The sequence below is a fragment of the Phymastichus coffea genome, unplaced genomic scaffold (assembly GCF_024137745.1).
Source record: "Phymastichus coffea isolate CEN01 unplaced genomic scaffold, Cenicafe_Pcof_1.1 PCOF00180, whole genome shotgun sequence".
Lineage (NCBI taxonomy): Eukaryota > Metazoa > Arthropoda > Insecta > Hymenoptera > Eulophidae > Phymastichus > Phymastichus coffea.
The window spans coordinates 65,226-78,870 of NW_026706991.1; the positions used below are offsets into that span (position 1 = coordinate 65,226).

The 13,645-nt window shown below is 33.7% G+C and overlaps 1 protein-coding gene across 1 annotated transcript in view; it reads left to right on the forward strand.

The window, feature by feature from the left end:
* The first annotated feature begins 21 nt into the window (after positions 1-21).
* LOC131673498 (titin homolog) overlaps positions 22-13,645 on the forward strand; it is a 78,420-nt gene continuing 64,796 nt past the window's right edge. Inside the window, exons 1-8 of the mRNA XM_058951518.1 lie at positions 22-193; positions 268-1,556; positions 1,637-2,796; positions 2,870-4,372; positions 4,557-5,257; positions 5,855-6,584; positions 6,645-6,808; positions 6,884-13,632. Coding sequence (XP_058807501.1) covers positions 22-193; positions 268-1,556; positions 1,637-2,796; positions 2,870-4,372; positions 4,557-5,257; positions 5,855-6,584; positions 6,645-6,808; positions 6,884-13,632 — 12,468 coding nt within the window. The remainder of the gene's footprint in view (positions 194-267; positions 1,557-1,636; positions 2,797-2,869; positions 4,373-4,556; positions 5,258-5,854; positions 6,585-6,644; positions 6,809-6,883; positions 13,633-13,645) is intronic.

Consider the following 13,645-nt stretch of genomic DNA (forward strand, 5'->3'; position numbering starts at 1 on the left):
GAAGAAAGGACGTCACAACTCATGGATACTGCTCAAACTGATTCCGTTACGATTGATGACCGTGGTGAAGTATCATTTAGTTTTGATGGAAAAGATGTTTCCGTTAGTCTTTACGAAACTCCAGATCTTACTGAAGAAGAAGCGTTGCAAATTGTAGAAATGTATGCTGATCAACTATCTGAACACATATCAGGTTTGTAAAGTTTAAATTGATGTATCGTGTATTTATTTTACATTTTCGAACTAAATTTTAATTGTTTTTTGTAGAACATAATGTTGTAGAACTACCACCAATGCGTTTTGTAAAAGAAACTTCTACTTCTGGTAATTTATTGATGGAAGCTGTAGTAATAGATGTTTCACCAGATTACTTTGTTAGTCTTGAAGAAGGGGATGATTTACGTACAGAAGCTGATATTGAAGATATATCAATGATTGAAGGAACTTCTTTATCGTCTCCACAACTTACAGAATTATCGGATGATAGTAAAATACCAACGCGACCTGCAAGACGGAAGTCCAGTAGCGTTTCATCAAAAATATTTGAAACTCAAGAATCAGAAAGTTATCACAGTGCGAATGAACCTGTTGTATTACTGGACCAAGATATTGACGATTTCGATATGGATATAGATATTGATAGTGAAGCATTTGTAGATGCTATTTCATCGGCTCGGACGAAGTATGAAAGTATGGCAGTAGATGAAAAAATGCGAAAAGAAATGCGTAAAAGGAGTATAAGTGGAGGTTCTAGTCTTGAAAATGGAGATTCATCCCTAGATTCGGCTTCTGGGATTCTAAAAAAGAAACATAAAGGAGAAAAGAAGTTAAAGAAACAACAATTAGGTGAAAAAGAAAGTTCTGAAGAGTCTACTTCGGCAGGTAAAGATGAGTATCAACATAAAGATCTTTTAGAAAATAAAGTTTCTTTTATGAATGACGAAGAACAAGAAGTCGAACGACCATCTTCGCGAACAAATAAGGAGAGACTTGTTCATTTGTTGCGTCAAATTGCCGATCCTGTATTGATTCTTAGAGAAGCTTTAATAGATTCCGATTTCCTTTTGGAGGACGACAAATTGATTGATATATTTGTGACGGATAACGTAATAAATCCGATACAAAATCTTTGTGAACTTATAGCTGCTATTGAAGAAAAAGCTTTGAAGAGCGCTGGCGACAGATCATTGATTCAAACTGTACGTATTTCGATACTTGAAACTATCGGTGGTCCTACTGAAGAACTGTTAAGAGGATTGGAATTATTGCGAAGACAAGAAAATGATGGTACAATCCATTTGAATCTGTCAATCCTCGAGTCTTTAGTAGATCCTGTCGATGAGATTCTATTTGGGTTAGCTAAATTGGAAAATGAATTGTCAGGACGCAATACGAGTGAAAGTCCTGTTGTCTTGGAAAGAGCTATTCGAACTACTGATAGACTTGGTAAAACATTAAAAGAAATAAATGTAGACGTAGATTCTACAATGCTCACAGCACTGAATACAATTTATCGAACGTTGGGCGCATATTTGAGTGAAATACCTTTGAATCAAGTAAGTAAACTTAAAAAAATTGACTTTGAAAATCTTAATAATAAGATTTGTATTAACATTATGAATATTCTATTGTTTAGTTTGGAGGATGGACCGAAAATATAGATGCAGTACTAGTAGAATCACTCGCACGTCCTTTAGAGGATTTACAGCGGTCTTCAAAATATGCCATTTGTGGAGAAATTTCCAAAGATAGTCCTGAGATAACGTTAAAAATGTCAGATGCATTTAATGAAATTCTTTCACGTCTAGATGCACTTGTTGTTGCATTGGAAGGATATGAAAGCGACCCTAGAACCACATTTGTAGTGAATTTAAAAACTTCACTAGTAACTGCAGCAGAAGAATTGAATAAATTTGAAGCTGAAAGATCTGAAAGTATTGAGGAACCAATTAGTTTTCCTGAAGTCATTCTTGACAATCTCATTGACACACAGTCAGCTGTTAATACTGTCTTGCATGAGGTTGAAGCAGTTGTGGAAGAAACGCAAGCGAAACTTCCGCAAACTTCTGAACTAGCATCGTGTCTTGCAGAACTACGGGAAGCTGTTTCATATGCAGTTCATAAAGCCACTACACTGAGAAAAGATGACGCGATGGTAGCTTTAATAAAATTAAAAGTTCCATTGACTAATTTACAACTGTTTCTTACTGCTGATCAAATACCTGAAGAGGTGCCAATAATTAAAAATATTATGAACCCTCTTAATTCTATAGAAAGTGTTTTACAATCTGTTGTGCAATACGTTGAGAGAACCGAATCGCATGACGAATTCATAGATTTGATGAAGCCTATTTATACAATTGTTGAAGAATTAAAGCAACAAATCCCAGTTATTGTAAATGAACTAGAAAAAAATGAACAAAAAGATGTTTTCCATGAAATTACCGATAATAATTCTATAAGTTCTATGCAACAGATGATTAATAGCTTACAAATGGCTTCTGAATTGAGTACAGTGTATTTTGAGCTTGCTAATATTTTAGAAAAATCTCAAAATATTGCAGATATTAAAACATCTATATTTGATAAAATTAGTGAAGTGACTCAAAGCATTGGAAACACTACTGTATCAATAGATAAAATATCGTCAAGTATTAATCCGAACGTTGAAGAACTTATAGAAGAGTTATTAAATTTAAAAGTACCATTACTCAAATTACAAAATGCTTTGTTGACTGAAGATAGTACATTGGACGAACAAAAAATTATAGCTGAATTATTGAAACCATTAGAAAGGTACATATATAATTGACTTTCTTGATTTAATTGATATTTAATTGATCTGTATTAAAACTTTCTCAATTTTCAGATTAGAAACCGTCGTAACTAATTTTGAACAAGAAATAGTCCAATCAGAAGCTTTAAATTCAGTCATCAATTTAGTAGAAGATATAAAAGCACATATAAATCTCCATCCTAAAATTTCTACTCACAGTCCTACTGAAGAAATTTTCGACATCCAATCTGAAAGCTATGTTTCTGTTGACTTTAAACCAGAATATTCGGAAAAGGAAGTTAAACTAAAAGATGTGAAGAGTACTCCCATTTCTGAAAAAGCACTGGTAACCGCTTCTGATTCTTTGCTTTACAAGATACAATCTGAAGATTCATCCAGTTTAGAACAATTTCAAGCTTCTAAAATAACTAAAGAAACTGCCCAAGAATTAGTCCATTCCGATATTTCTACTGATTCGCTACTGGATAGGGAGTCTGAATTGTCTATGGATTCGCCCGATCAAATTCGTAGAAAATTTGAGAAAATCCATGATAAACATGTAATATACCCAAAAGAAGAATTTGCGTTTACAATATCTAAATCTCTTGAACAAATTCAAGAAGATATTTTAGGGATTTTAGAAGAATTTGAGCAGGAATCTGTAACCATGCCTCAGCCTGTTTCTCGACTGGCGGAAGCTCTTGAACATTTAAGGAGAACAATTGGTACAGTTCATTCTAATGTTTTGCAAATTGCTGTTGAGACATCGGGTGTAACTGTTGAGTTATCCCAAGGAGAACTTAATGAGAGCTCAGAAAGAATTTCCTTGTCATTAAAAGAATTATTACAGCCAATACTAGAAGTTCGGGAAGCTTTAATTCAAACGCAAGACCATAGAGCTCCGGAACTACTTCTTTTATATCGCTTAGATCAACCAATTCGTGCGATTGAATTTAATGTTTTACATCTTGCATTAGAAGCTCACTCGTATACTATAGAAAGTGAAGAAACATCAAGTAGAGCAAGTTTGGATGCGATGGCTCGTGCTCTAGAAGACATAGAATCTCAAATACCTGTGGCTTTAGATGAAGTTAATTTACGTCAAGAAATGTTAACTACTCTGAGCAGTGTTTCGAAGCCACTTGAAATTATTAGAGAAAGAATGATTGAAATATCAAACGATAAATTGAACGAAGATAATTTAGAACGTGATATTGTAAATATACTTGATGAACCTATTAATAAGTTTACGAACGCTTTGAATGAATTATTTAACCGATTGAACTCTATTGAGCCTTATGATGACCGAGATAGAGAATGTATTTTGAATCTAAAATATTTGGTTGAACCATTATTAGAATTACAAAGTTCAATATCGGTTGTAAGAAGTTGCAGAAGAACTTCAATCACGGAAGCGGGATTGTTTGATGAAAGAAAAAATGTTATTTTACGAGCTATGGAAGAAGTACGATTAGGTATCGATGCTATTAATAGCAAAGTATGCGAAACTAATCATTTGAGTTCATCAGAAAAATTGATATTATCTTCAATAAATGTATTACACACAGCAATCGTTTCTGTCCAAAATCAAATTAGGTAAATATTTGATAATAGTAATAGATATAATTTTCAATAATCTTATTATTTAGTCATATATTTTCAACGATCATAAAGAGAAAATTGACATATTTGTTTCAAATCTTTTAGACCTGGCTGAATTATCAAAAATGTATACATCCTATTTTGAGTACATAATTTAATTAAAATCTTTCAATTTCAGCAAAGCCAGTCAGCCACGTAGAAACAGTTGTTTGAAATCTTTACAAGAAAGGACGATTCACCCATTGCAACATCTTGAACAAAAAATTACAATGATCGAAGAACAAATGGACAATTCAACATTAAATTTCATTTTGGAGCCTTTAGAAACGTTTCAAAAGCAAATTCATTTATCTCAAACTCAAACGTCTGATCAAATTATGGATGAAGAAGCAATAATTGAAGGATTTCTGTATCCTGCAAAGCATTTATTGTCATCATTAGAAGCCGTAAAAGAAAACAATAGTTTTATTATCCAAGATAGTGCCAAAATACTTTTGCAAGAACTTGGAGAATGTACTTCAAATCTTAGTTCGACTTTTTCAGTACTACAGAAAGAATTAATACAGGAAGGGGCTGATGAAAATGCGTCCGTTATTGAAACTTTGACAGCAGTTTCTATGCCTCTCAGTAATATTAACCAATTAATAACTGAAATATCAAACAATTCTAACAAAAAAGTATCCACGGTGAAACAGATTCAAACAATTGAGTCTGGAGAAAGTTCGGATAGACAGCTTCATCAAACAGGGGAAAAAGAAGTCAACAAAGGGAAAGACGATTATGAACAAAAAAAAGAAGGTGAAAAAGTACCAACCGTACTAACAACTGTGGAAACAATAGTGGATGAATTTATTGAAGTATCTAAACGAGAAACTGAGAGTTTTACTACGTTAAAGTTTGCAACCGAAGATAATCTTGGTGATGACATTAAATGTTTTGATGATGAAGTTGAAAAAATACATCTGACAAAAGCAGAAAATGTAGGTCAACAAGCAAAAATAAATGAAGTATTACAAAGCAATGTCATCGATCCTGTGGAATCTGCAACAGATTTTATAATAGAAAGACGAGATAGTATTACAGCATTGTGGTCATTAATAGATGAGCCATTGAACAATTTACAGCAATCTATTTCTTTTATTATTGATAATCCTACTATCATCGAAAAAATAAAAAGGGAGAAGTCCGATCAAGATAATTTAGTTATAGAACGACTTAATAATTTAAAAGAATCTATTGGACTTATGCAAGAAGTAGCATCTGAAAGTACCGAAGAGATCACATTGGCATCATGGCAAGAAAATACTTCACCAGTACTACAAAATTTAGCATTATCTTTGGAGAATTTAGGAGAACATTTACCTTCTTTAGCTAGTCAGAATATATTATTCCAAGATGATACATCATGTGTAGAGAAAATACCCGCTAGTAATAATGTTGTTAAAGCATTAAAAACATTGATAATACCATTACGAGAGCTGAAAGAGCGTTTGAGCTTGATAATAGAGGAGAAACCTGTATATGAATCAGAAATTATTCAATTACAAGCTGACATATCTAGTACATTGGAATATGATCAAAATGATGAGTACGATAAAGAATACATTCCTTTTCAAAATGTAGTAGTAAGCAAAGAGATTGTATTTACAAAGGAAAACGTTGAAAAAATTTCAGCAGAAACGCAGAAACAAGAAATACACAATATTGTATCTCCAATGTCAGAAATGAATCAGAATAAATCAGAGGTACTGCAGAAGAAGATATCTGAATATGAAGATGAAGAGGAAAGAATTAAGGAAAATATAGATAATATACTTTCAGAAAAAGATGCATTTGTAGAGGACATAATGACGGGAAATATTGTAGAAAATATCGATCAAAAAACAATAACTTGTTTAAAAATGGCTTCTGAATTGAGCACAGTGCATTTTGAATTTGCTACTATTTTAGAAAAATTTGCAGCAATTTCGAGTTTAGAAACATCTCCTATATTTGCTAAAATTAGTCAAGTGAGACAAAGTATTGGAAATGCTGCTGTATCAGTAGACAAAATATCGTCAAGCGCTAATCCAAATGGTGAAGACTTCTTAGAAGAGTTATTGGATTTAAAAGTACCATTACTTAAATTACAAAATGCTTTATTGATTGAAGATAGTACATTGGATGAACAAAAAATTATTGTTGAATTACTGCAACCCCTAGAAAGGTAATATATAATTAACTTATATTTAATTGACACAAATATTAAAATTTGCAATATTTTTAGATTGGAAGGTGTCATAATTAACTTTGCAGAAGAAATAGTTCAATCGGAAGCCATAGATTCAATCATGAATTTAGTAGAAGATATAAAAAAAGATATCGTTCTTCACATTCGAATTCCTGCTCATAATGTTATTGACAAGGAATTTCAGTTACCAGAATATGAAGGTAAAGTAGAGTTCATAGATGAAAAAATAAAGTATAATATAGAATATATGCCTTTAATTAAACACATTTTTGTAGATGAAGTAATAGCAGAAAATATTGAACAAAATATCGATAAAGATGGAAAAGCACAAGAATTATTTGAAGCATTGTTAATCGAAAATGTTCAAACTCCACAATTTGAAACTGTAGCTAAAACAGAAACAAAAATGGAGCAAACCACAGTACTTGAGGACATAGATGAGTCTGATCTTATTGTAGGAAAAGATATAACAAATATATTGGATAATACAAATGTAGTGATGAAAGTAGGAAAAGAACAATTAAGTGCTGTATCAACGATATCGTCAGATACTGAAGTCATGCAGGTGGCCTTTGATTTGATTTCAAGAAAAGAGGCAGAAATTGTTGAGCACATATCAGATTTTGATAATCAAGTCAAATCTATAGTAGAAGAGCTAGACGTAAGAAGTGCTTTAGAATTGGAGGAAGAAACTGCAATTCGAAGAAAATCAAATATTGTAGAAGAGCAAAAAGATGTAACCGAGGAATCTCTACATGTCCAAAAAGTTTCGAAACAATGTGAAATCGAAGAAGAAAGTATATTTACAATGGAACATGGTAAGAATTTTGCAGCCGATATAATAAAACAAGAAGCACAAATTGTATCGTTAACAATATTAGAAGGAAGCGAATCAGAAGTAATAGAAAAGCAGTTATCTGAATATAAAGATGCTCTGAATTTAGCAAATGAAGAAATAAAGGAAAATATAGAAGAGACGTCTTTAAAAGAACATGTATTTGTAGATGAAATAATGGAAGAAAATAATGTCCAGGATATGAACCAAGATAAAAAAGTGTTTCAAATTGGTCAGCAAATGATAGAAGAACCGTTAATTGAAAAAATTGAAACCACACAAATTGAAACAATGATTGCACCAGACACAGAGATAGATGAAATAATAACCATCAAAGGCTCTGAGTTATTAGCAGAAGATTTAACCAGTGAATCAGAAAAAGCAAATGTAATGATGCAATCGGGACTAAATATTGCATCGATAACGCAAAATATCGATACCGACGTGATACAGAAAGTCACTGATTCGACTTCAAAAGAAGTGGTAGAAACTGTTGAGCACATGACAGATTTTGATAATCAAATCGCACCTGTAGTAGAAGAGACAGACGTTAGAACTGCCACAGAATTGGAGAAAAATATTACATTTCGAAGGAAATCGAACTTTACAGAAGAACAAAAAGCTGTAATTGAGGAATTTCCGCTTGTACAAAACGCTTCAAAAAGTTATGCACCACTGATTGAAGAAGAAATTTCTACCGATATAGAAAAAGAAGATAGGAAGCTTGAAAAAGATGAAATACAGTTGAATAAAGAAGAGCAATTATACAAAGATAAAGAAAGGAAGGATGAAAATATATCACGAAATGTAGGCAAAGAGGAAGATAAGTTAAGTAGGGATATAGAGAAAACAGACAAGTCGTGGGAAGAAGATAAGAAAATTATGCAAATTGAAAATACAGAGAAATTAAAAGAAGAAGCAGACAGCAAAAAATCTGAAGAATCGGATAAATTAAGAAAAAAAGAAGAGAAGTATGAAACAGATGGGAAGAAAGAGAAATTGAAGAAAGAAGAAAAACAATGCCTTAAGTCTGAGGAAGAACAGCTATTGGGAGAAAAAGAAGAGTATAAAATAATAGAGGAGAAAAAGAAATTCAAACTAAAAGGATTCGATAAGACAGAGGAAGAAGATGAATTCAAAGAAAAAAAAGAACAAAAAATAACGGAGGAAACGAAACTATTCAAAGAAGAAAAATACGAAAAAGCCGAAGAATCAGAGAGATTAAAGAAAAAAGAAGAAAGTGAAAATGCCGAGGAACTAAAGAGATTAAGGAAAGAAGAGCAACGAATGAAAAAAGAAGGAAATATAAAGACAGTAGAGGATGATGGATTCAGAAAAGATGAAGATGAGCATGATAAAATGGAGGAAGCAGAACAAGCAAACAAAGAAAAAGATGAATTTATACAAGCGGAAGAAGCAGAAAGTTTGAGAAATGAAAAAGATGAGCATAAGAAAGTGGAGGAATCAAATAGGTTGAGAAAAGAGGATGAGAGTAAGAAAGCGGAGGAGATTGAAAGACTGAGAAAAGAAGAAGAACGTAAAAAATTAGAGGAAGAGGAAAGATTGAAGAAAGAAGAAGAAGACAATAAAAAAATGGAGGAGGCGGAGCGAGCAAGGAAAGAAGAGGACCGTAAGAAAGCGGAAGAGGAAGAGCTAGCAAGCAAAGAACAGGATCAAGGAAAAGCGGAAGAAGGAAGGTTAATAAAAGAGGAAGAACGCAAAAGGTTAGAGGAAGAAGAAAGATTGGAAAAAGAAGAAGAGGATCGTACGAAAGCGGAAGAAGCAGGAAGGTTGAGAAAAGAGGAAGAACGCAAAAAGTTGGAAGAAGAAGAAAGATTAAAGAAAGAAGAAGAGGACCGCGAGAAAGCGGAGGAGGTTGAAAGGTTGAGAAAAGAGGAAGAACGCATAAAGTTAGAGAAAGAAGAAAGATTGAAGAAAGAAGAAGAGGACCGTGAAAAAGCGGAGGAGTTTGAACGGTTTAGAAAAGAGGAAGAACGCAAAAAGTTGAAGGAAGAAGAAAGATTAAAGAAAGAAGAAAAGGATCGTCTAAAAGCGGAGGAGGTTGAAAGGTTGAGAAAAGAGGAAGAACACAAAAAGTTGGAAGAAGAAGAAAGATTGGAAAAAGAAGAAGAGGATCGTACGAAAGCGGAAGAAGCAGAAAGGTTGAGAAAAGAGGAAGAACGCAAAAAGTTGGAAGAAGAAGAAAGATTAAAGAAAGAAGAAGAGGACCGTGAGAAAACGGAGGAGGTTGAAAGGTTGAGAAAAGAGGAAGAACGCATAAAGTTGGAGGAAGAAGAAAGATTAAAGAAAGAAGAAGAGGATCGTCTAAAAGCGGAGGAGGTTGAAAGGTTGAGAAAAGAGGAAGAACGCATAAAGTTGGAGGAAGAAGAAAGATTAAAGAAAGAAGAAGAGGATCGTCTAAAAGCGGAGGAGGTTGAAAGGTTGAGAAAAGAGGAAGAACGCATAAAGTTGGAGGAAGAAGAAAGATTAAAGAAAGAAGAAAAGGATCGTCTAAAAGCGGAGGAGGTTGAAAGGTTGAGAAAAGAGGAAGAACACAAAAAGTTGGAAGAAGAAGAAAGATTGGAAAAAGAAGAAGAGGATCGTACGAAAGCGGAAGAAGCAGAAAGGTTGAGAAAAGAGGAAGAACGCAAAAAGTTGGAAGAAGAAGAAAGATTAAAGAAAGAAGAAGAGGACCGTGAGAAAACGGAGGAGGTTGAAAGGTTGAGAAAAGAGGAAGAACGCAAAAAGTTGGAAGAAGAAGAAAGATTAAAGAAAGAAGAAGAGGACCGTGAGAGAACGGAGGAGGTTGAAAGGTTGAGAAAAGAGGAAGAACGCAAAAAGTTGGAGGAAGAAGAAAGATTAAAGAAAGAAGAAGAGGACCGTGAGAAAGCAGAGGAGGTTGAAAGATTAAGAAAAGAGGAAGAACGCAAAAAGTTGGAGGAGGAAGAAAGAGTAAAGAAAATAGAAAGATTAAAGAAAGAAGAAGAGGACCGCGAGAAAGCGGAAGAGGTTGAAAGGTTGAGAAAAGAGGAAGAATGCAAAAAGTTGGAGGAAGAAGAGAGATTAAAGAAAGAAGAAGAGGATCGTCTAAAAGCGGAGGAGGTTGAAAGGTTGAGAAAAGAGGAAGAACGCATAAAGTTGGAGGAAGAAGAAAGATTAAAGAAAGAAGAAGAGGATCGTCTAAAAGCGGAGGAGGTTGAAAGGTTGAGAAAAGAGGAAGAACGCAAAAAGTTGGAGGAAGAAGAGAGATTAAAGAAAGAAGAAGAGGATCGTACGAAAGCGAAAGAAGCAGAAAGTTTGAGAAAAGAGGAAGAACGCATAAAGTTGGAGGAAGAAGAAAGATTAAAGAAAGAAGAAGAGGATCATCTAAAAGCGGAGGAGGTTGAAAGGTTGAGAAAAGAGGAAGAACGCAAAAAGTTGGAAGAAGAAGAAAGATTAAAGAAAGAAGAAGAGGACCGTGAGAGAACGGAGGAGGTTGAAAGGTTGAGAAAAGAGGAAGAACGCAAAAAGTTGGAGGATGAAGAAAGATTAAAGAAAGAAGAAGAGGACCGTGAGAAAGCAGAGGAGGTTGAAAGGTTAAGAAAAGAGGAAGAACGCAAAAAGTTGGAGGAGGAAGAAAGAGTAAAGAAAATAGAAAGATTAAAGAAAGAAGAAGAGGACCGCGAGAAAGCAGAAGAGGTTGAAAGGTTGAGAAAAGAGGAAGAACGCAAAAAGTTGGAGGAAGAAGAGAGATTAATGAAAGAAGAAGAGGACCGTGAGAAAGCAGAGGAGGTTGAAAGGTTAAGAAAAGAGGAAGAACGCAAAAAGTTGGCGGTAAAAGAAAGATTGAAAAAAGAAGAAGAGGATCGTATAAAAGCGGAGGAGGCGGAACAAGCAAGAAAAGAAGAAGAGAACCTTAAGAAAGTGGAAGAAGCAGAGAGGTTGAGAAAAGATAAAGATGAGCGCAAGAAAACGGAGGAGTTAGAAAAATTGAGAAAAGAAGAAGAGGATCATAAAAAAGCAGAGGAGGCAGAGCGAGTAAGGAAAGAAGAAGAGGACCGTAAGATCGAAGAAGAAGCAAAAAAGTTAAGGAAAGAAGAAGATGATCGCAAGAAAACGGAAGAGTTAGAAAGGTTGAGAAAAGAAGAAAAACGTAAAAATTTGGAGGAAGAAGAAAGATTAAAGAAAGAAGAAGAGGATCGCGAGAAAGCGGAGGAGGTTGAAAGATTAAGAAAAGAGGAAGAACGCAAAAAGTTGGAGGAAGAAGAAAGATTGAAACAAGAAGTAGAGGATCGTAAGATTGTAGAAGAAGCAGAACGAATAAAGAAAGATGAAGAGGACCGTAAAATAGCAGGAGAAGCACGAAGGTTGCGAAAAGAAGTTGAGCGTAAGAAAGCGGAGGAGGCGGAGCAATTGAGAAAAGAAGATGATCGCAAGAAAACGCAGGAGGCTGAGAGATTAACACAAGAAGAAGATAAGCGTAAGATAGAAGAAGATGCAGAGAAATTGAAGAAGAAGATGAAGATAGAAGAGCGTAAGAAGCAAGAAGAAGCATTGTGGATTCGCATTCGGAAGCCGTTAAATAAATTAGACGATTCTATTACAAAATTTTTATCCAACCCGTCTATGGTGGAAGTAATATTAAAATCTGAAAGTGTCTCAAGGGATAAACATGAAATTTTACAGTGTTTGAATGATTTAAAATCATCAGTATCGACTTTAAAAGATATCGATAATGATAGTACCAATTTCTTTAACGAACCGTGGCAAGTAATAAGCCTGCCAGCTTTACATAATTTAGGTAAAACTTTTGGGTCTCTAGTTAATATGTTACCTTTATTAGCAGAAAAAGGGAATGTTTCTCAAACCACAGCTTCAGAAATATTGAAATCCGATGAAAATACTGGGTTAATAAATGCTTTAAAAATATTAATAATACCGTTAGAGCAACTAAGCGAGTGCTTCAGTATAATAATAGAAGAACAAAAAGATTTCGAGAGACTTAACAATAAAGAAAAAGGAACTAAAATAAAAGAAGAAAAAGATTTTGATAAAATTTACGAAGAACGAGAACCTCAAGAAATCAATAAATCAGAAAAAATTGAAAAACAATGCAATCGGGAGGAAAAAATGGAGAAATTGAAAAAAAAAAAAGAATCTTTAAAAGAAAACCAAGAGCAAATTCAAAAAGAAAAAGATGTTTCAGATTTAAAAGAAGTAATCGATCGTCAAAAAGGAGAAATGCTTAAAAATATTGATAAAGAACGGCAAGACAATGTGGAAAATAAAATCCAAGAATCTCAAAATCAACATGGTTTTAAGAATAATGAATCCAAAATATCGTTGGAACAAAATAGAGAATCTAAGAAAAAGAAAGACACAAGAACTAATGAAAAGATAGATATCAAAGATGCTAGGGAAGAAAGTACTATAAATACTGATAAAATAAAACAGAAAAAAATAATAAAATTAGAAGAAGATGAAGATGGTTATTCTAAAAAATTAAATGATATATGTCGTCGATCAAATAGCTCTTTGAAACCGGAAGAAAAGAAAGAAAGTGACTCCATTTCTTATGGTATTGCAGAACGTACTGTTCAGTCAATCAACCGCAGTTCTATATTTGACAAAAGTTTTTCGAGCAGAGAATACAGCACATCTAGTTCCGAATCGCTTTGTAAAAAACACTTTATTGTAGACAAAGATTGTTCCATTAAACTGCATTATAAAAAACCTACACTACCAGATATCTCTAAATCGAAGTTTGATCCTGCTTTGGAACTAAGTCACTTTAGATCTAAAAGAAAAACGAAATCAAGTTCTAGAGAAGATCTGTTACATCGAGACTATGATCTAAAATCATCTCATCCGTCACTATATGCCGGTACAAGCATTCCAGACTTGACTGCAATCAAGAAAAGTCCTTACAGTTTTGATTATGGTAAAAAATACAGTACTCTTTCCACATCTTGGTTAAATTTAGATATAGATTCTACAAAACGAATTCGCGCACAGTCATATGATGTTTTAAAGAAAGAATTTGATCACCCTACATATAAGCCTAAGTCATTCCAAAGTAGCGATTATTCAATGTCAGTATCAGATAGCTTGGCCCTTAGTAGGTCTCGTAGAAGATTCGAATCAAGAAAAGCTGCTATTTATAATTGCGATTCAGAATCTAAATTTTCATCGCAAAATAAAACTCTTGATGTAAGTTTATTAA